This window comes from Scyliorhinus torazame, chromosome 9, assembly GCF_047496885.1.
Source record: "Scyliorhinus torazame isolate Kashiwa2021f chromosome 9, sScyTor2.1, whole genome shotgun sequence".
Classification (NCBI taxonomy): domain Eukaryota; kingdom Metazoa; phylum Chordata; class Chondrichthyes; order Carcharhiniformes; family Scyliorhinidae; genus Scyliorhinus; species Scyliorhinus torazame.
In genome coordinates this window covers 164982201-165003686 of record NC_092715.1, presented here as the reverse complement: position 1 = coordinate 165003686, position 21486 = coordinate 164982201, and the positions used below count along the sequence as shown (strand labels likewise).

Genomic DNA, 21486 nt, shown 5'->3' with positions numbered 1-21486 from the left:
GGGTAGCCGTCCGGCCCCGGGGCTTTGCCCGACTGCATGTCCCCTAAACTCTTTACCATCTCCTCCAGCTCTATCGGGGCCCCTAGTCCCTCCACCAGATCCTCTTCCACCTTTGGGAACCACAGTTGGTCCATGAATTGCTTCATCCCCCCTGGCCGGGGGGGGGGGGGGGGGGGCTCTGATTCATACAATTTACCGTAAAACGCCCTAAAGACTGTTCACCCCCTCTGGGTCTATGACCGTGTTGCCCTCCTTATCCCGTACTTCCCCAATTTCCCTGGTTGCCTCTTGCGAAGTTGGTGCGCCAGCATTCTACTCGCTTTCTCCCCGTATTCGTAGACAGCCCCTTTGGCCTTCCTCAGCTGTGCTACCGCCTTCCCAGTGGTCAGCAGGTCGAATTCCGCCTGCAGCCTCCGGCGCTCTTTCAGTAGCCCCGTCTCGGGAATCTCCGCGTAGCAGCTGTCTACTCTGAGTATCTCCCCGACTAGCTTTTCTCCCTCCGCTCTATCTTTCTTCTCTCTATGAGACATGATAGAGATCAACTCCCCTCTGATAACTGCCTTCAGGGCCTCCCACATCGTGGACGCTGCTACCTCCCCCGTATCATTAATTTCCAGGTAATCCTTGATGTTCCTCCTTATCCGCCCACAAACCTCGTCGTCTGCCAGCAGCCCCACAACTAGCCTCCACAGTGGGGGGGCTGACCTATCTCTCCCCACAAGACGCAAATCCACCCAGTGTGGAGCATGATCGGAGACTGCAATGGCCGAGTATTCTGTCCCCTCCACCCTGGGGATCAACGCCCTGCTCATCACAAAGAAATTTATGCGGGAGTAGACTTTGTGGACATGGGAAAAGAAAGAGAACTCTTTCGCCCTCGGTCGGGCGAATCTCCACGGGTCTATGCCCCCCCACCTGTTCCATGAATCCCCTCAGTTCTTTAGCCGCCGCTGGTCACTTCCCTGACCTGGGGTTTGACCGGTCCAGTACAGGGTCTATAACTGTGTTGAAGTCACCCCCCATAATCAGATTGTGTGAGTCTAAGTCTGGAATTTTACCCAGTGTGCGTCTCATAAATACGTCGTCCCAGTTCGGGGCGTAAACGTTCACTAGCACCACCCTGGTCCCCTGCAGTTTCCCACTGACCATTATGTATCTGCCCCCCTTGTCCGCTACAATATTCCCTGCCGCAAAAGCCACCCGTTTGCTGACCAGGATTGCTACTCCTCTGGCCTTTGAATCCAGCCTTGAATGAAACACCTGGCCCATCCACCCTTTTCTCAATCTTGTTTGGTCCGCACATTTTAGGTGCTTCTCCTGTAGCATGGCTACGTCTGCCTTTAGCCCCTTTAAGTGCGAGAACACGTGAGCCCTCTTGACCGGCCCCACACATTGCACGTAATCAGCCTGGATGGGGGGCTAGCACCCCCCTCCCCTGCCGATTAGCCATCTCCCTTTCTCGGCCAGCCACGGGCCCGCGTCCCCCACTTACTCGAGCCCTGCCATTGGAGCCCCCCCCCCTCCGACTCTCCCTCTGTTCCCCCAAGTTGGCACCTTTTCCGTCAGCCAAGCAGCATCCCATCCACCCCCCCCCTCCTCCCCCAGCAACCCCGTGATCCCAAATCCCCAAGTCAAGCACCCGCTTGACACTGGCACTCCCCCATTACGCTTCCGTGAGTCAGCTGACTCATGCTGACCGCTCCCGCCTCTGTCTCCGATTACTCATTTTACGGGCCCCCCCCCCCCTATGGAAAGCCCAACTTATCAGCATCAACGGCCCCCAAAGAACATTTTCCGCCCTCTTCCCCCCAGCGAAACAAACAGCTAACCCTGGGCGCAAACCTGGCCCCATCAAAGACACGGCCTCAGCTGCCACGAGAGCAGCCCCACGTGTAGGGCCCCCCTCCTCCCTCTGCGGCCGCGTTCTACAAAAGCCGAAAACATGGCTGAAGAAACAGGGAACAAACAAGAATAAGAGGAGACATCATAATGTCGCTGTCTCTGGCTACTCGGTAATTACCATCCCCACCAGAGTAACGCCCCAGTGTGGCTGTCCTCTTGTTCGAGTCCAACTTTTCTTGCTTAATGAAATTCCATGCCTCATCCGGTGTATCAAAGTAATGGTGGCTATCTTGATACGTGACCCACAAATGCAGCAGCCCGAACATCACTCCTTTGCTGTGGAGAGCTGCCTTAGCCCGGTTGAATCCAGCGCGCCTCTTGGCCAGTTCTGCTCCCAGGTCTTGGTAGATGCGGATTACGCTGTTCTCCCACCTGCTGCTCCGCTCCTTTTTAGCCCATCGCATGACTCGTTCCTTATCTGAGAAGCGGTGGAACCGTACCACCATGGCCCTCGGCGGTTCATTCGTATTGGGTTTCCTTGCAAGGACTCTGTGCGCCTCATCCAGTTCCAGAGGCCGAGGGAATGCTTCTGGCCCCATCAGGGACCCCAATAACGTGGTCACGAATGCGCTTGCGTCCGACCCCTCCGCACCCTCAGGCAGGCCCAGAATGCGCAGGTTCTGCTTCCTGGACCTGTTTTCAAGGTCTTACAGCCTCTCCTGCCACCTCTTGTGTAGGGCGTTGTGTGCCTCCACCCTGACGGCCAGGCCCAGTATCTCGTCTTCATTATCCGAGACCTTTTTCTCAATCTCCTTGATCGCCTTCTCCTGCATTTTCTGGGTCTCAACCATTTTCTCCATAGAGGCCTTCATTGGGGCCAGCATCTCCGTTTTCAGGTCAGCAAAGTGGCTTCTAAGAAACTCCTGCTATTCCCGCGACCTCTGGGCCCACGCTGCCTGATCCAAGCCGGCCGCCATTTTCTGATCCCACGCCCGTTCCTGCCGCTTCTCGCTGGTCGTTTGGCAGTCCTGCTCCTGGTCCCCTCCATAAACTGCTGTGGGGAGCCTTCTAGCGCTGTTTGCCCGCTGGTTTACGTCGAAAAGAGGCCGTCAATTTTTTTTAAAAACAAAGTTTCCTTCGATTGGTCAGATAAGCCCGAAGTGCCGGAGCCTGCTTGGGAGCCACCCGAGATGCGGCCTTGACATGTTAGGAAATTGAGTATTCCCCTGCCCATCCAGATCAAACAAGCTACATGGTGGCCCTAAGTTGCACTTCAACATACTCTCCACAGCCGTAGGGAGCGGAGCATGGCGTCCGGTTCAGCGGCGAGCACGCACCTCGATTTTGTCTGGATGCCTGATTCTCCGCCCGATCGCAGTTCTTATTTGCGGCGCTGCGAGGCAGAGAATTTAGCCCCTGGAGTCCGTTTAAGAAGGCAACATAGTAATTACAGCTAGAAGATGCTGCATTGTAAGCTCACTCACAAAGCAGTACATGGTTTTGACTGGGACAAATGTGATGCAAAGAAGATTTTCTAGCCATGGAGTATATATAGTAGATATAACCCGCACAACTTTAGTTATGCTTGCCAAATTTTGGGGAACTTTTAAGGATGTAACTAGTAAGTTGGTTGTTTTTTTTTTTAAAGTTAATTTTACAAATTTGTACTTTTGCCAAATTTGCACTTCTGCTTAATTTGCTAATTGGAAGCTCGTATTTGGAATTTTGGAGCATGCTTCCCATGATTTTCCACTTATTTGTTTGAAATATTATCCATTGTACATCAGTAGTTGGACTTTTGACAGATGAATAATAGTCCATGTCAAAGCTAATAGGATTTTTGATAAATAAAACTTGCATTTCTCTCCACCTCTCTTCTGAAGACAGTAACTGTTTCTGCAACCTTCAGACACTGAATGGCCAGTTTTTAATGAAGAAGTCTAAATGGTGAATGTCAGCAACTATTTGAGCATGGTGTGGGCAAAGAAACAAATAACTAGAAGTATGTTGATGATGATGGTTCTAACTGAGCAGCTGCAGCTGTGACCAGTGGAGTTACCCGAACAATCTTCGACATCAGTTTTGGGATGACTCTCAATAATAATGGCCTCTACTGTTCTGTAAGTGGAAAATCAAAAGCGTTAGTTGTATCGTTAATGGTACCACTTTTTCTTCAATACTGTGTAAAATACGAAGTCATCCACTGGCAAATTTGAGTCACCAAACCTGGCTCAGTGTATCGATTTTCTGAATCTGCTGGAGAGAGGATTAACTTAGTTTTGAATTTCCATTGCTTGGCATGTCAATTTTGAACCAACTTGGTGCCAATGACACCCAGCTTGTGTCACTTTCTTCTTTTGGTAAAAGGGGATATAACCCGTATTCTGTCATCAGATAATTGACATGTGCAACTTTGTACCCTTGCTAGACAGGTGCCAGGGGCGAGATTCTCCCAAAATCGGGAAATTAGATTGGGCGGAGAATATCTTCCGACGCCAACATCGCGGCAGGTGCCGATTTGATGCCAAATCACGATTCTTTGTCTCCTTGAAAACGGCGTCAATGCGTTTCACTCTGCATGTAGAGTAGACACTGCATATCATTAGTGGGCCTGACCCGTATTCTCCGGGTTATCCGTTGGGTTTCCAACGGCGTGGTTCACTTCTGCTTTTAAAAATCGTGAAACTGGTGTGGCTGAGGGAGAGAGAGGGGGTACGAAAGGTGTCCGACATCACCATAATTTGCTGACACTTGTGCCCCTGGCCAGGAGGTTCTGCCAGGGCCGGGGTGAGTTGTGGGGGAATGGCCAGGAGGTGGGCTGTGGGGTCAGGGTGGACGGATGGATCACCATTGCCGCAGCTGCACCGCTAACAGCCCACTTTGAACTTGGTGCCACTGGTCGTATAGGTGTTCCCCAGGGCAACCCCCAGGTGCCCTCTGGCCCCAGCCGACCCTTCAGCTGTATGGGCGTGTTCCAGCACAACCAGCGCCATCTTGTTGGCTGGGATAAGTGTTTGTGGTGAGTGTATGTGCGGCTGGAGCTTTTCAGCCTCCCGAGTGTCGATCATGGACCTGGCGAATCCTGCTTCGTTTTTCATTGGAATGGATTGTGTTCCATGCGGCACTGGTGCTAGCCCCTCAACGGTAGCAGAATAGGTCCAGGTGCAGTGCCGGTTTTTTCATCGTAAAAGTCCACGGATTCTGCATTGGCGTCAACACTCGTCTCAGAAACGGAGAATCCCGACCCAGGGGGGGCAAAATGTTTTCAGAAATGGTAGAATGGATGGAAGTATTTTTCGACTCAAGTGCACCCTAGAAACTTGAATTGGGTAATTTACATTTAAAGGCTTGCGCATGTCCACTGGTACCTCACTGCTGATAGAATTACAAATGCTAGAAAAGACTTAACACAATAATCAGTTTTCTCTTTCTTGAAGGTGGTATTATTATTACTGAACTGCCTAGGTTTTCAAATTTAGATTTCAAAATTAGCTTTCCATCAATTGCAGTTCACCTGCCTCCCTTGTGCACTCATGGTGGCAATCCTGTATTTGGAGAAGATATTCTGAGTTTTTCATTAAAATCCATGAATTTTCTTATCAACAATTGCTGTGGGGCAGCACAGTAGCATTGTGGATAGCACAATTGCTTCACAGCTCCAGGGTCCCAGGTTCGATTCCGGCTTGGGTCACTGTCTGTGCGGAGTCTGCACATCCTCCCCGTGTGTGCGTGGGTTTCCTCCGGGTGCTCCGGTTTCCTCCCACAGTCCAAAGATGTGCATGTTAGGTGGATTGGCCATGATAAATTGCCCTTAGTGTCCAAAATTGCCCTTAGTGTTGGGTGGGGTTACTGGGTTATGGGGATAGGGTGGAGGTGTTGACCTTGGGTAGGGTGCTCTTTCCAAGAGCCGGTGCAGACTTGATGGGCCAAATGGCCTCCTTCTGCACTGTAAATTCTATGATTTGAACAACAACTTGCATTTATATAGTGTTTTTAAGAGGCAAAACCTCTCCAGATGGATCTCGATTTTGTGTTCAGTATCTCACCATATCCACAATTGTCATTAAGATGCTACTTGTCACAGAAAAATAAATCATCAGACTGTCCTGTCATGTCATGAAGGTTAGGTTTATGATACTTCTATGCTAATTTGATGCCAAATCCTGTACACATCCCACTTGCAGCACATTCTGCCTTCATTGTAATCTTTTGCCTACGTACAATAACACTAAATCCAGGAAGTTTTTCCAGAAACACTGTATTGTCCATCTATAATGATATCACCGATGATAGCAGCACCAGTTTCTCATTTCAGTCTCTGGACCCACCCACTTAGTAAATTTATTTCCATCCACGTGTTTCCAGCCACTTCTTGCATAGAATGGTCAGTTCTCCACTTCACAGTTTCTTACAAGTTCTGTTCATAGGGTCTGATCAGAAACTGATGGATCAGTTTGCTTTCGCGTTTTAGTGAATATGGATTTACCTTTTGGTTTCAACATTTGGAGTCAATAGAGCCAATTCCTATATTCTGTACAATCGTAATGCATTTGCGTTGGTTTAGTGTCGATTTTATCTATACATTAATGTTGACTTACATGTTTACTGTTAAACTTTTTTTTTAACAAAAAGACCTTGCTGCAGAGTTTGACTGGTGTCGATCATGAAGTAAGAAGTTTTGTTCAGAGTTTACATTATCCAGACGAAGAATACCATTCTAAATTGTTGAAAAATGTAAGTAAAATAATAGAAAGAACCTTTTAAAGTGTTAATTAGAACATTCACTTGTCTGTATTTATTTTAGTTAGTGCATGCAGCCCCAAATACCCTGTTTGTTTTTGTTAGAAAATAGGGTAATTTGGGCCGTTGTTGATTAGAAATGGTCTAGGAAAGCATTATTTGAGTATTTCTGGGGCTTTATCTGCTAAAACTGGGGCTAGTTGTATAATAATCCTCGCCACACGTGGCTCTTGACAATGCTGGATGCATGTTTGTCATTGGCATCAGTGTTGCCAACGGCTAAAAGGTTGGGTTTGGGATTATATTTTAAATGCCAGGTTTCTGTAACAGCATTCTTGTGTGTGTGCAACTTCTTGAATTCTTTTAAATTTTTTGGTCAGCACAATTGATCGAGCAATGCTGTGGTAAATGCTCAAAGGGAGGGAAAGAAATTTTCAAAATCTTCATGGGAATTTATTTTAGACTTAACTGTTGTATAGACATGTAAGTGTATAAAATGGAGTACCCCAGGTTACGTGTTAATTCAGACGTAAGTAAGTTGTTTCTAGCTCATCCTTTTCATCCATTATTTCTTCCTTTCATCGTCACTTAGCACTTTATTTCCTTACCTACCTAGTTTTCTATTAAAAAAACCAAATATTAACATTATCCACATAGCAGGCTCACACACCCTCGCTACTAAATGGAATTTTAAAAACCATATTGTAGATTACCTGAAGATGAGGAAAAGCCAAAAGTCATAAAAGTGCATTAGCTTACTTAACTATGGATAATTTATTACCTTTCAGCATGCAGCACTTTCATCTTGGCAGGATTCTACTACCTATTTTGAGACAAAAACACATTAAGTGATTTAGCACACCCACTCAGCACTCGCTCATCAATTTATCTTAGGTTTCTGTTCAAAGCTCTTCAAATTCCATTGAATTTACTTCACTTTTTCTTTATTCTATCTTTCCATTCTGGAAAAAGATACTATTTTTACTCTGGGAATATAAAAGGGCCTTTTTCAATTAAATTTCACAAGAGAAGCGATTTTTAGAAAATAGCTCTGTAATTTTCCCCTTTCCACGGGGATTTGTCTGAGGTTTCTAGTCTTCAGACAGCACATTATATAATTAACTACTCCTTAGCAAGGTCAGCAGGTATTCTCCAAGACTACTATATACGATAACTTAATTTGTTGGGGTTATCTGTAAGGTAGTCACGGACTCCTTCACCAAGCACGATTGACGTGGCCTTTTTGCAGAGATAGGTGCGCAATTAGTAAAAGGAAATTCCATTCCGACCCCAGATGTTGACCAATCTGTCCTGGGATATATCAAATTGGCTCAATGAAGAACGCAGCTGGATTATTAATTTTCTCAGGTGGTACTTAAAGCACACTTTAATAGTCATAAAAAGCTTTGGTTAGACTGCATTAGGAGGGCTTCATTCAGTTAACCGAACCTCGGGAAGGATAAATTACCTTTGGCGGATTCACCAGAATGATTTTAGAGCAAAAGGATTAAATTATGAGCATCAGTTGCACAGGCCTGTGTCGCCTTGAGTGTAGAAGATTTCGGGGTGATTCTAATTGAGGTCTTTAAGATGATAAAAAGATTTGATAGGGAGGTGGAGAAAAAACATTTTCCCTAGTTAAAAAGTCTAAAACAAAGGGCAAATAACATTTAAATAACAGCTCGGTCTTTCATGGGCATTGGCGGGACACACTTCCCTTGCCCAAAGATTGTTGAGGAGGCTGGGTTAGTTGAAAATATACAGGTTTTTTTAAATGGGCAAGGGTACCGAAGGACTCGGAAACCATGTGGTGGATGGAGTTAAGATTTAGAGCAATCATGAATAATGACAGAACAGGCTCAAGAAGCTGAATGGCCCATTCCTGTTCCTATATCCCGCTGACACTGCCTACTCCCAAAGTGTGCTAATCCTGTCCAGATTCATGAGTCTTGTAGTTAATTCCTGTACCATGAATGTGGCCCAAGACAGCCTTTACACAGGCCTATATCCTATCTGAATCTAGCACCTGCAGAAGGATTTTACATTGAGTTGCCCAATGTACTCTCCTGAAAAAGTGAGGCAGGAGGCTGTCACAGCCCCTGCTACCTCAAGAATGTGGCTGTGATGGGTCATATTGCAGGCATAGACCCACCTCTTTCCATCTCCCAGAAACTCAGGAAATCATGGGGCAATCTGGTGAAATGGGGAGCACTTTCATTTTCCAATCTGGGAAATCGATGTTATTTGGGGGAGGCAAGTATCAACGAAACCTACGCTTGCATCCCGAAGGGTCCTTTTTTTGGGTAATTTTCTTTCCTCGCTATAAATGTAAATTAACCCTGTGGTTCTGATGATACAGAAATCAGACAATGGAAAATAATATTGTGGTTATAAGAGCAGAATGCTGGAGATCTGAAATGAAAACAGAATTTCAATTTGCCACTTCAGTTCAGCATCTTGCTCCCACCCTCATTTCGGTCCTCGGCCTGCTGCAGTAGCTCAGCGAAACCCGTCGCAAGTGTCGGGAACAACACCTCATCTCCTGATTGGACACTTTACAACCTTGAATTCATCTCAACATTGAATTCAACAACTTCACATGATGAACTCTGTCCTTAGTTTGAACCCCCCCCCCCCATGCCAAGCTGTATCTTGTTTTCTTGTTTTTGTTTTCAGACAGAGCTGACCTTTAATTTGCTGTTAACACCTACTGTAGACCACTGCTTTGTTTCTTTAGTACCATTACAACTCCCTTTCCATTTGATTCCATTACATCTTTGTAATTTAAACACCCAGACCCTCTCACCTATCTCTGACCTACCCGTTTGTTCTCCTGACCCTCGACATTATTGAACAGCATAAAACCCATCATATTTCCACCTCCAATCCTGAGAGAGAGTCATATTGGACTCTTGTTTCTCTTGTTGATGCTGTGATACCTGCAGAGTTTTTCCAGCACTTTCTGTTTTTGTAATACTACCTCTGTTTTTCTGACTCGATGATGGTATACAGGTGTTCCCCAGGTGTTGGTTTTGAGACCACAGCTTTTCTTCATATAAATGACTTGGGGTACAATTAAAAAATTTGCACATGATACAAAACATGGAAGTCTCGTGTATTATGAGGAGGATAATGGTAGACATCCAGAGTTCATACTTCGGCTAGTGGAATGGGTGGATGAAATTAAAAGCGGCAAAATGTGAATTGATACTTTAAGTAGGAAGAATGAGGCTAGGTAATATAAACTAAGGTTACAATTCTGAAGGGGTGCAGGAACAGCGGTACCTGGAGTTACATGTGCAGAAATCGAGGAGGAAGTGGCGGAGTGCTATTGTTACTAAACTAATACTTGGGGGAGCTGGGTTCGAATCCAACCACGGCAGATGGCGAAATTTGAATTGAAAATCTAATGATGACCATGAAACCATTGTTGATTGGCGTAAAACTCCATCTGGTTCACTAATGTCCTTCAGGGAAGGAAACCTTCTGTCCTTACCTGGTCTGGTCTACAGGTGACTCCAGACACACAGCAATTTGGTTGACTCTTAAATGCTCATTGAAATGGAATAATAAGCCAACTCAGTTCAAGGGCAATTAGGGATTTGCAATTAATGTTAGCCCAGCCAGTGGTGCCCACAACCCCAGAACAAATTAAAAACAAACATTTAAAGTGGCAGGGCAGGTTGAGAAAGTGGTTAAAAAGATACATGTATCCTGGGTTTTATAAATAGAGTAAGAAGTCTTACAACACCAGGTTAAAGTCCAACAACCTGGTGTTGTAAGACTTCTTACTGTGCTCACCCCAGTCCAACGGCGGCATCTCCACATCAATTATAAATAGAGGCATAGAATACAAAAGCAAGAAAATTATAATGAACGTTTATCGAGGTTTGGCCTGAACTGGGTATTGTGTCTAATTCTCGACACAATCATTTATGTGAAGGTATTCGAGAGGGTGAATAAAAGATTTACAAGCATGTTTTCATGAATGAGGGACTTCAATTGGTTCTCTATAGATAAGAGAAAGTTGCAAGGATATTTGATAGAGGTGCTCAAAATCATGAGGAGCTTGGACAGAGTAGATCAAAACTGTTCCAATTGGACTTCCGGGTGCGGCGATGACCAGCTGAGTCGCACGTTTCGGCAGCTCCCGGTGAAACGGACTTTTGGGCTCTTGATAGGAGCCCCAACGGCAATTTTGACGGCTAAAAACACTGTGCGGTAAACCAGAAGGGAATCCCCCCTGGATACGGATGAAAAAAGGAGGAGAAAGTGGCCGGATTGCAGTGGATCCTTTAGAACAGCGGCAAGGAAGGCAAGCAAAAACCAAGATGGCGTCGGAAGGTGGCAGTTTAACATGGGGCCCTGAACAACAAGAGTTCTTGAAATGCTGTGTGGAAGAGCTCAAAAAGGAAATGAAGAAAGAGCTGCTGGCCCCGATACTACAGGCGACCGAAGGGCTAAAGGAGGAACAAGACCCAGGAGCGGGAGCTTCGGGTCGTGAAGGCAAAGGCAGCCGAGAATGAGGACGACATACAGGGCCTGGTGGTGAAGACGGAGATGCATGAGGCACATCAGAAACGATGTGTGGAAAGGTTGGAGGCACTGGAGAACAATGCAAGGAGGAACAACCTGAGGATTCTTGGTCTTCCTGAAGGTGTGGAGGGAGCGGACGTCGGGGCATAGGTGAGCACGATGCTGCACTCGTTAATGGGAGCGGAGGCCCCGGCAGGTCCGTTGGAGGTGGAGGGAGAATACCGAGTGATGGCGCGAGGACCGAGAGCAGGAGAAATTCCCAGAGCCATAGTGGTGAGATTCCTCCGTTTTAAGGATAGAGAAATGGTCCTTAGGTGGGCAAAGAAAACTCGGAGCAGTAAATGGGAGAACGCGGTGATCCGCGTTTATCAAGACTGGAGTGCGGAGGTGGCGAGAAGGAGGGCGAGCTTTAATCGGGCCAAGGCGGTGCTTCGTAAAAAGAAGATAAAATTTGGAATGCTGCAACCGGCAAGACTGTGGGTCACATATCGAGGAAGGCACCACTACTTTGAGACGGCGGATGAAGCGTGGACTTTTATTGTGGAAGAAAAACTGGAATGAGCGGGTTATTAAAAAGAACGTTTGAACAAAGTGGTGGGGCGAATGTGGGGGGCGAAGAGGGGGGTTAAAAAGGGGGGGAAAGAGGAGTTTTATGTACTAATCCTGCGATGTGGTAACTTTTCTCTCTTCCACAGGTGGTGATGGGGGGAGGAGGGGAGGTGGAGGAGATGGGGCGTTGGCCATTGGGGGCGGGGCCAAGGGAGAAGCGCAGGCTTGGTTCCCGCGCTATGATAATCATGGCGGGAATAGAGAAGCAGGAAGGAGGGGGCGTCGCACGGTGCGAGCCGAGGTCACGGGGGTAGCCGAGGTCGGCCAGAGTTTGCTGACATCTGGGAGCAACATGGGGGGAGTAATTACGCTAGCAGGGCATCTAGCGGGGGGGGGTGGGAGGGGGGAATTACTGGGTTGCTGCTGCTGGGGAGAGGGGGGAGCTGGTATGGGAGGGGATGAGCGGGGGGGCACCGCCTGGGGGAGATACAGCTGCGTGGGAACCGGGTGAGGAGCTGGAAAAAGGGGATGGCTAATCGACAAGGGGGGGGGGGGGGGGGTTAGGAAGCCCCCCAACCCGGCTGATCACGTGGAACGTGAGAGGGCTGAACGGGCCGATAAAGAGGGCACGGGTACTCGCACACCTTAAGAAACTTAAGGCAGATGTGGTTATGTTACAGGAAACGCACCTGAAACTGATAGACCAGGTTAGGCTACGCAAAGGACGGGTGGGGCAGGTGTTCCATTCGGGGCTAGATGCGAAAAACAGGGGGGTGGCTATATTAGTGGGGAAGCGGGTAATGTTCGAGGCAAAGGCTATAGTGGCGGATAACGGGGGCAGATACGTGATGGTGAGTGGAAAACTACAGGGGGAGACGGTGGTTTTGGTAAACGTATATGCCCCGAACTGGGATGATGCCAATTTTATGAGGCGGATGCTAGGACGCATTCCGGACCTAGAGATGGGAAAGCTGATAATGGGGGGAGATTTTAATACGGTGTTGGAACCAGGGCTGGATAGGTCGAAGTCCAGGACTGGAAGGAGGCCGGCAGCAGCCAAGGTACTTAAAGATTTTATGGAGCAGATGGGAGGTGTAGACCCGTGGAGATTTAGCAGACCTAGGAGTAAGGAGTTCTCGTTTTTCTCCTATGTCCATAAAGTCTACTCGCGAATAGACTTTTTTGTGCTGGGAAGGGCGCTGATCCCGAAGGTGAGGGGAACGGAGTATACGGCTATAGCCATTTCGGATCACGCTCCACACTGGGTAGACTTGGAGATAGGGGAGGAAACAGGAGGGCGCCCACCCTGGAGAATGGACATGGGACTAATGGCAGATGAGGGGGTGTGTCTAAGGGTGAGGGGGTGCATTGAAAAGTACTTGGAACTCAATGATAATGGGGAGGTCCAGGTGGGAGTGGTCTGGGAGGCGCTGAAGGCGGTGGTTAGAGGGGAGCTGATATCAATAAGGGCACATAAAGGGGAGCAGGAGAGTAAGGAACGGGAGCGGTTGCTGCAAGAACTTTTGAGGGTGGACAGACAATATGCGGAAGCACCGGAGGAGGGACTGTACAGGGAAAGGCAAAGGCTACATGTAGAATTTGACTTGCTGACTATGGGCACTGCAGAGGCACAATGGAGGAAGGCACAGGGTGTACAGTACGAATATGGGGAGAAGGCGAGCAGGTTGCTGGCACACCAATTGAGGAAAAGGGGAGCAGCGAGGGAAATAGGGGGAGTGAGGGATGAGGAAGGAGAGATGGAGCGGGGAGCGGAGAGAGTGAATGGAGTGTTCAAGACATTTTATAAAAAATTATATGAAGCTCAACCCCCGGATGGGAGGGAGAGAATGATGGGCTTTTTGGATCGGCTGGAATTTCCCAAGGTGGAAGAGCAGGAAAGGGTGGGACTGGGAGCACAGATCGAGGTAGAAGAAGTGGTGAAAGGAATTAGGAGCATGCAGGCGGGAAAGGCCCCGGGACTGGATGGATTCCCAGTCGAATTCTATAGAAAATATGTGGACTTGCTCGCCCCGGTATTGACGAGGACCTTTAATGAGGCAAAGGAAAGGGGACAACTGCCCCCGACTATGTCTGAAGCAACGACATCGCTTCTCTTAAAGAAGGAAAAGGACCCGCTACAATGCGGGTCCTATAGACCTATTTCCCTCCTAAATGTAGATGCCAAGATCCTGGCCACGGTAATGGCAATGAGAATAGAGGAATGTGTCCCGGGGGTGGTCCACGAGGACCAAACTGGGTTTGTGAAGGGGAGACAGCTGAACATGAATATACGGAGGCTGTTAGGGGTAATGATGATGGCCCCACCAGAGGGGGAAACGGAGATAGTAGTGGCGATGGATGCCGGGAAAGCATTTGATAGAGTGGAGTGGGATTATTTGTGGGAGGTGTTGAGGAGATTTGGTTTTGGAGAGGGCTATGTTAGATGGGTGCAGCTGTTGTATAGGGCCCCGATGGCGAGCGTGGTCACGAATGGACGGGGATCTGCATATTTTCGGCTCCATAGAGGGACAAGGCAGGGATGCCCTCTGTCCCCATTATTGTTTGCACTGGCGATTGAGCCCCTGGCGATAGCGTTGAGGGGTTCCAAGAAGTGGAGAGGAGTACTTAGAGGAGGAGAAGAACACCGGGTATCTTTGTATGCGGACGATTTGTTACTATATGTGGCAGACCCGGCGGAGGGGATGCCAGAAATAATGCGGATACTTGGGGAGTTTGGGGATTTTTCAGGGTATAAATTGAACATGGGGAAAAGTGAGTTGTTTGTGGTGCATCCAGGGGAGCAGAGTAGAGAAATAGAGGACCTACCGTTGAGGAAGGTAACAAGGGACTTTCGTTACCTGGGGATCCAGATAGCCAAGAATTGGGGCACATTGCATAGGTTAAATTTAACGCGGTTGGTGGAACAAATGGAGGAGGATTTCAAGAGATGGGATATGGTATCCCTGTCACTGGCAGGGAGGGTGCAGGCGGTTAAGATGGTGGTCCTCCCGAGATTCCTCTTTGTGTTTCAGTGCCTCCCGGTGGTGATCACGAAGGCTTTTTTTAAAAGGATTGAAAAGAGCATCCTGGGTTTTGTGTGGGCCGGGAAGACCCCGAGAGTGAGGAAGGGATTCTTACAGCGTAGCAGGGATAGGGGGGGGCTGGCACTACCGAGCCTAAGTGAGTATTATTGGGCCGCTAATATTTCAATGGTGAGTAAGTGGATGGGAGAGGAGGAGGGAGCGGCGTGGAAGAGATTAGAGAGGGCGTCCTGTAGGGGGACTAGCCTACAGGCTATGGTGACAGCCCCATTGCCGTTCTCACCGAGGAACTACACCACAAGCCTGGTGGTGGTGGCTACACTGAAGATTTGGGGACAGTGGAGACGGCATAGGGGAAAGACTGGAGCCTTGGGGGGGGGTCCCTGATAAGAAACAACCATAGGTTTGCCCCGGGGGGAATGGATGGGGGATATGGAATGTGGCAAAGAGCAGGAATAACGCAACTGAAAGATCTGTTTGTGGATGGGAAGTTCGTGAGTCTGGGAGCGCTGACCGAGAAATATGGGTTGCCCCAAGGGAATGCATTCGGGTATATGCAACTGAGGGCTTTTGCGAGGCAACAGGTGAGGGAATTCCCGCAGCTCCCGACACAAGAGGTGCAGGACAGAGTGATGTCAAAGACATGGGTGGGGTATGGTAAGCTGTCAGATATATATAGGGAAATGAGGGACGAAGGGGAGACTATGGTAGATGAACTAAAAGGGAAATGGGAAGAAGAGCTGGGGGAGGAGATCGAGGAGGGGCTGTGGGCAGATGCCCTAAGCAGGGTAAACTCGTCGTCCTCGTGTGCCAGGCTAAGCCTGATTCAGCTTAAGGTATTACACAGGGCGCATATGACTGGAGCACGGCTCAGTAAATTTTTGGGGGTGGAGGATAGGTGTGCGAGGTGCTCGAGAAGCCCAGCAAATCATACCCATATGTTTTGGTCATGCCCGGCACTACAGGGGTTTTGGAGGGGGGTGACAAAGGTGCTTTCAAAAGTAGTGGGGGTCCGGGTCGAACCAAGCTGGGGGTTGGCTATATTTGGGGTTGCACAAGAGCCGGGAGTGCAGGAGGCGAGAGAGGCCGATGTTTTGGCCTTTGCGTCCCTAGTAGCCCGGCGCAGGATATTGCTAATGTGGAAAGAAGCCAAGCCCCCGGGGGTGGAGACCTGGATAAATGACATGGCAGGGTTTATAAAGCTAGAGCGGATTAAGTTCGTTCTAAGGGGGTCGGCTCAAGGGTTCACCAGGCGGTGGAAACCGTTCGTCGAATACCTCGCAGAAAGATAGATGGAATGGAAAAAGAAGGCAGCAGCAGCAGCCCAGGATCGGAGGGGGGGGGGGTGGGGGGTGGGTAGGGGGGGTGGGGGGAGGAGGAACCAGAAGGACTCTCAGGGTTGTTAATATATACTGTATAATATGTATAGGTCGTTGCTACAGATAATTATATATTGGACTGTTAAATTATATTTTTGGAGAGTGTTACTTGTGATAAGGCAGTTGCCAATTAGGGTTAGTTTTCATTTTTGTTATTTATTATTTATTCATTTTCTGTTTATAAAATAGGTCATTGTTATTTGTGCTGTTATAATATTGTGTAAAGGATGCGCAATGTACTGTGTTGGTTGACCAAAGATTTTCAATAAAATATTTTTTTTTAAAAAACTGTTCCAATTGGAACAATCGAGAACCAGGGTACGCAGAATTAAAGTGATTGGCAAATGAACCAAAGGCAACCTGAGGAAGAACTTTTTCTTTTTAAAAAAAAAAAATATTTTGTGGCCATTTTCAACTTTAGAAGTATTACAGTTTGGTGTGTAAGGCACATGGTATTTACAAAGTAGCAGCTCAAGTGTGTCTGATATTTACAAGCCAGTTTGTGTCTTATGTACAACAGTTTTTACAAGCGGTCCCCCCCTTCCCCGGTTGGAGGCATATTCTGTTTCATCCTCCTCCCCCCCCCCCCCCCCCCAAGCTTTTCTCCTCCTCCACCCCCCCCCCCCCCCCCCCCAACTGGGGTGTTATTCTTTGTTGATTGGTGTTGGGAGGGGGAGGCCTGCATGGCCCTTCCCTCCTCTCCTCGCCCCCTATGCTTTGTTTTGTGCCTTCTTTGGAATCCCCCCCCCCTGCCCCTGTCCTTTGAGAATGCCTTCCTTTGCCTATCTCCCTCTCTTCTCCTCCACCCCCTCCTTCCTGGTCACTGTTTGCCTCGAACAGGTCTTGGAATGGCCCCCAAGCTGTGTGGAAGCCCTCGGATGGTGTACTTGATCTTCTCCAGGTGGAGAGATTCTGTCAGGTCTGCCAGCCAAGCTGCAGCTTTGGGTGGTGCTGCCAATCGGCAGCTGAGCAGAATTCTCTGTTGTGTCATTCGGGATGCAAAAGTCAGGGCGTCGGCCCTCTTCCCCAAATGAAGGACTGGCAGGTCCGATACCCCGAAGACTGCCAATCACCGGCACGGCCCCACCCTCACCCCCACAACCTTGGACATCGCCTCGAAGAAAGCTGCCCAGAACCCAACAAGTCTGGGGCATGCCCAGAACATGTGGGCATGGTTGGCCGGGCCTCCCTGGCATCATTCACATTTGTCCTATAACTCCGGGAAGAATCTGCTCATTTGAGTTCTAGGGCTCTGTACATCACTTTAAACTGCATATGGCTTAGCCTAACGCAGGAGGAGGTGGAGTTAGCTCTGCTCAGTGCTTCGCTCCAAAGTCCCCAACCCACTGCTGACCCCAGTTCGTCCTCCCATTTCCAAAGAACAAAAGAACAAAGAAAAGTACAGCACAGGGACAGGCCCTTCGACCCCCCCAAGCCTGCGCTGACCATGCTGCCCGTCTAAACTAAAATCATCTACACTTCCGGGGTCCATATCCCTCTTCCCATCCTATTCATGTATTTGTCAAGACGCCCTTTAAACATCACTATTGTCCCTGCATCCACCATCTCCTCTGGCAGCGAGTTCCAGGCACCCACTACCCACTGTGTAAAAAAACTTGTCTCATACATCTCCTTTAAACCTTGCCCCTCGCACCTCAAAACCTATGCCCCCTAGTAATTAACCCCTCTACCCTAGGAAAAAGCCTCTGATTATCCACTCTGCCTCTGCCCCTCATAATTTTGTAGACCTCTATCAGGTCGCCCCTCAACCTCTTTCGTTCCAGTAAGAACAAACTGAGTTTATTCAACCTCTCATCATAGCTAATGCCCTCCATACCAGGCAACACCCTGGTCAATCTATTCCTGCACCCTCTCCAAAGCCTCCACATCCTTCTGGTAGTGTGGTGACCAGAATTGAACACTATGGGCGAAATTCTCTGGTATCGGCACGATGTCCGCCGACCGGCGCCAAAAACGGCGCAAATCAGTCCGGCATCGCACCGCCCCAAAGGTGCGGAATCCTCCGCCCCTTGGCCGGCCGAGTCCTAACCTTGAGCGGCTAGGCCCGCGCCGGAATGATTTCTGCCCCGCCAGCTGGCGGAAATGACATTGCCGGGCGGCGCATGCGCGGGAGCGTTAGCGGGCGCTCACGGCATCCCCGAGCATGCGCTGTGGAGGGAGTCTCTTCCGCCTCCACCATGGTGGAGACTGTGGCGAAGGCGGAAGGAAAAGAGTGCCCCCACGGCACAGGCCCGGCCCGCCCGCGGATCGGTGGGCCCCGATCGTGGGCCAGGCCACCGTGGGGGCACCCCCCCCGGGCCAGATCGCCCCGCGCCCCCCCCAGGACCCCGGAGCCCACCCGCGCCTCCTTGTCCCGCCGGTAAGAGAGGTGGTTTAACCCACGCCTTGTAACTGTCCATATATATTCCCACAGTTCCCACCTTATTGTCCGTGTTGATTAGCTTCTCTAGGAGAGTGTCTCTCTCGGGGTCCTGGGGTTCTTGGCCGTCTCCTTATGGAAAAAGTGGTTAATTTGGAGGAGCCTCAGGTCCTGTCCCGTTGGTCAGTCCAGATCCTCTTGTCAGTTTGCCTGAGGTCACGTGTCTGGCCCCCATGTAGAGGTTCCGAGCCGCTAACGTCCCCCCGTCCTGTCTCCAGTTTTTAAAGGTGGCGTTGAACACGGCCGGTGGGAATTTGTGGTTGCCGGAAGAACTTTGTCACACTCTGAAATATAGAATGCACTGCCTGCGAGTATGGTGCCGGCAAAGTAAATTGTGGCTTTCAATAGAGAATTGGATAAGGGAAAGGAATTGCAGGGGTTTGGGGAATGGGCAGTTAAGTGGAAAGAGCTAAATTTCTCTTGCAGCAAATTGGCATGGCCTTTCTGACACTGAATCCCTACAGTGCCGAAGGAAACTATTTGGCCCATCGAGTCTGCACCTCTGAACGAGCACCCCATCCAGGCCCCATCCCTCGCCCTATCCCCGTAACCCCACCTAACCTACACATCATTGGACACGAATGGCCAATTCTAGCATGGCCAATCCACCTAACTTGCACATCCTTGGACTGAAGGAGGAAACTGGAACGTCCGGACAAAGCCCACACAGCCACGGGGAGAACGTGCAAATTCCACAGTCTCCAAAACCGGAATTGCACCCTGGACTCTGGCACTGGGATAGTCGTGCTAACCACTTTGTCACCGTGCTGCCCGTGATGGGTTAAATGGCCTCCTTCAGTGCTGTTACTATTCTATAATTGGTTTAATATTGTAAGTGTAGAATAATTTTCTTTCGGGAGGGAAATTGGAATCATTCCAAACTATCAATCCTCTAATTTCCTCTCAAACAGAAAGTGTTGACCTCATCAACCACCGTTTTTTCAGATGGTAACTCTTTCTGACTGTTTCTTCCTTTTCACATGTAATTTGCAGTAGCTATTATGTCCATGATAAAAATAGAACGTTTGAACACTGGAAAGTTTGAGTCAAATTCCCCTTGTGGTCAAGAAAATTTGATAGCTTGTGATTTTATTTTATTGTTTATGGTGGTTACCTATTTATTTATTTCCAGATGGTCTCCTCTTTAGTTAAGGAACTTCAAGGCTGTCAGTGTGATAGAAGTTCTTTGTTTCCAAGGTAGGTAATTGGCTTGCGACGTAATGTGGAATTATTTAAATGCACATGCCAATTAACCGTGTTCATTTTTGCATTTCCTAAAAATGAAAACGTAAAATTTAGGTGACATTTCAAGTGCTAAATCTTACTGCCCCCTTAATAGAGTGAAAACTTTGCGTATTGATCCATTCATATTGCAAGTTTAGTTTTGGTGTAAACCTGATTTTGCAGAGATGCACTATGAAGCACCCTGGATAGTTGACATGGAATATATGTTCAATCCTATTTGCTGAGTACCTGGAGGCAGAACTTAAACTTACCTGACGTTAATTTAAATGTCTTTACTATAGTGAATGCAGAGGGAAGAATACCTGTTCTGTAAAGATTTGAATTGGAACAGCAGAGGAGCATTATCATGAGCAGAACCATCATTTCTATGTTCAGAACGCATGGCTTTAATTTATCTTAAAAGCTGCTTTTATTTAAATATGAAAGTATACATTTGCTCCCCCTATCCCTTAGATTAACATTCTCCACTATTGACTTTGGGGTGCTTAGGTGGGCTACTCTTAAAACATCTGATCATGCTGCTTGTAGTTGGATATTAGGAAGTGCCTGAAGAACAGTGAAATTTGATGTGTTCTAGGATATTTTAGTTTTAATTATCTTTCCACCCTCTTCACAAACTTGGCCATTTTGTAACTTCCTGTGACAGCTTGGCTGCCGTTGGAACTTGCTATGCAGATATTCATGAATGTGAACCTGTATCCTGTCATTTCATAGCACAGCTTGTAGATGTCCCAAGAAAAATAGGTTTTTAATAGGTCACCTGTTGGATATTATTAAATTTGGTTATACAATGCACTATCCTACTATTCCTTTTTCTGTAATTGCCATTACGTTAAAAACTGCATAAAGCACAGAATTTAAAAAAAAAAAAATCTTTCTTGGGATGTGACGGTCTCTGGAAAGGCCAGCATTTGTTGTTCCTCATCCGTAATTGCCATTGAGAGGGGATGGTGAGTAACCTTTTGAATGCTGCAGTCCTTCAGGTAAAGGTACATTCACGGTGCTGTTAGGAAGGGGTTCCAAGTTTTTGTCCCTGCGATTGTGAAGGGATGTCGATATGCTTCAAGTCAGGATAATGTGTAGCTTGTAGGGGAATTTGCAGTTGGCGGTGTTTCCATGCATCTGCTCCTTTGTTCTTCTATGTTCTGGGTTTGGAAGGCGCTATCTAAGGAGGCTGGGTGTGTTGCTGCAGTTCATTTTGTAATGGTAAGGGTAAAGTCGTCATTGTCCCAAGTGATTATAGACTGCTTTCCCCCTGGAGGGGGAGAGCTGACTGGTGGTGGTTTAACCTGAGGATCACCAGCTGAGGGGCACGGTTGAGAAGGCAAGCCTTGTATATGGTACACATTGCTGCTGCTGGTGGAAGGAGGCTGCTTTGTATTAAGTGTTGTTAAAGCTGCACTCACCCTGACATCAAGATATTTGCTATTTGGATTTTTTTCCTTTCCTAATATTCTTTGCACAATAATTACTAATAATCCTGAATAATTTAAAGAAGGAACTTGTGCTTTTGTAGTGTTTTACCAATTCTTCAGCATGACCCAAAGCATATATCAATGGCTGAATTCTCCGTTTGGGATACGATGGGCTGGATTCTCCATTTTTGGGACTATGTCCCCATGCCATCGGGAAAACTGTGGTCTTTTACGGCGGGAAAACTGGCGTCAAAAGGCCACAGATTCCCCGTTTTGCTGGAGGTTAGGAGCCAGCTGTC

The 21486-nt window shown here is 48.1% G+C and overlaps 1 protein-coding gene across 2 annotated transcripts in view; it reads left to right on the top strand.

Moving 5' to 3' along the window:
* The window catches only part of fancc (FA complementation group C), a 274053-nt gene that overhangs the window by 112738 nt on the left and 139829 nt on the right, over window positions 1-21486 (top strand). For both annotated transcript variants that reach the window (XM_072516728.1, XM_072516729.1), the window contains exons 5-6: window positions 6475-6576; window positions 19660-19724. In XM_072516728.1, coding sequence (XP_072372829.1) covers window positions 6475-6576; window positions 19660-19724 — 167 coding nt within the window. The remainder of the gene's footprint in view (window positions 1-6474; window positions 6577-19659; window positions 19725-21486) is intronic.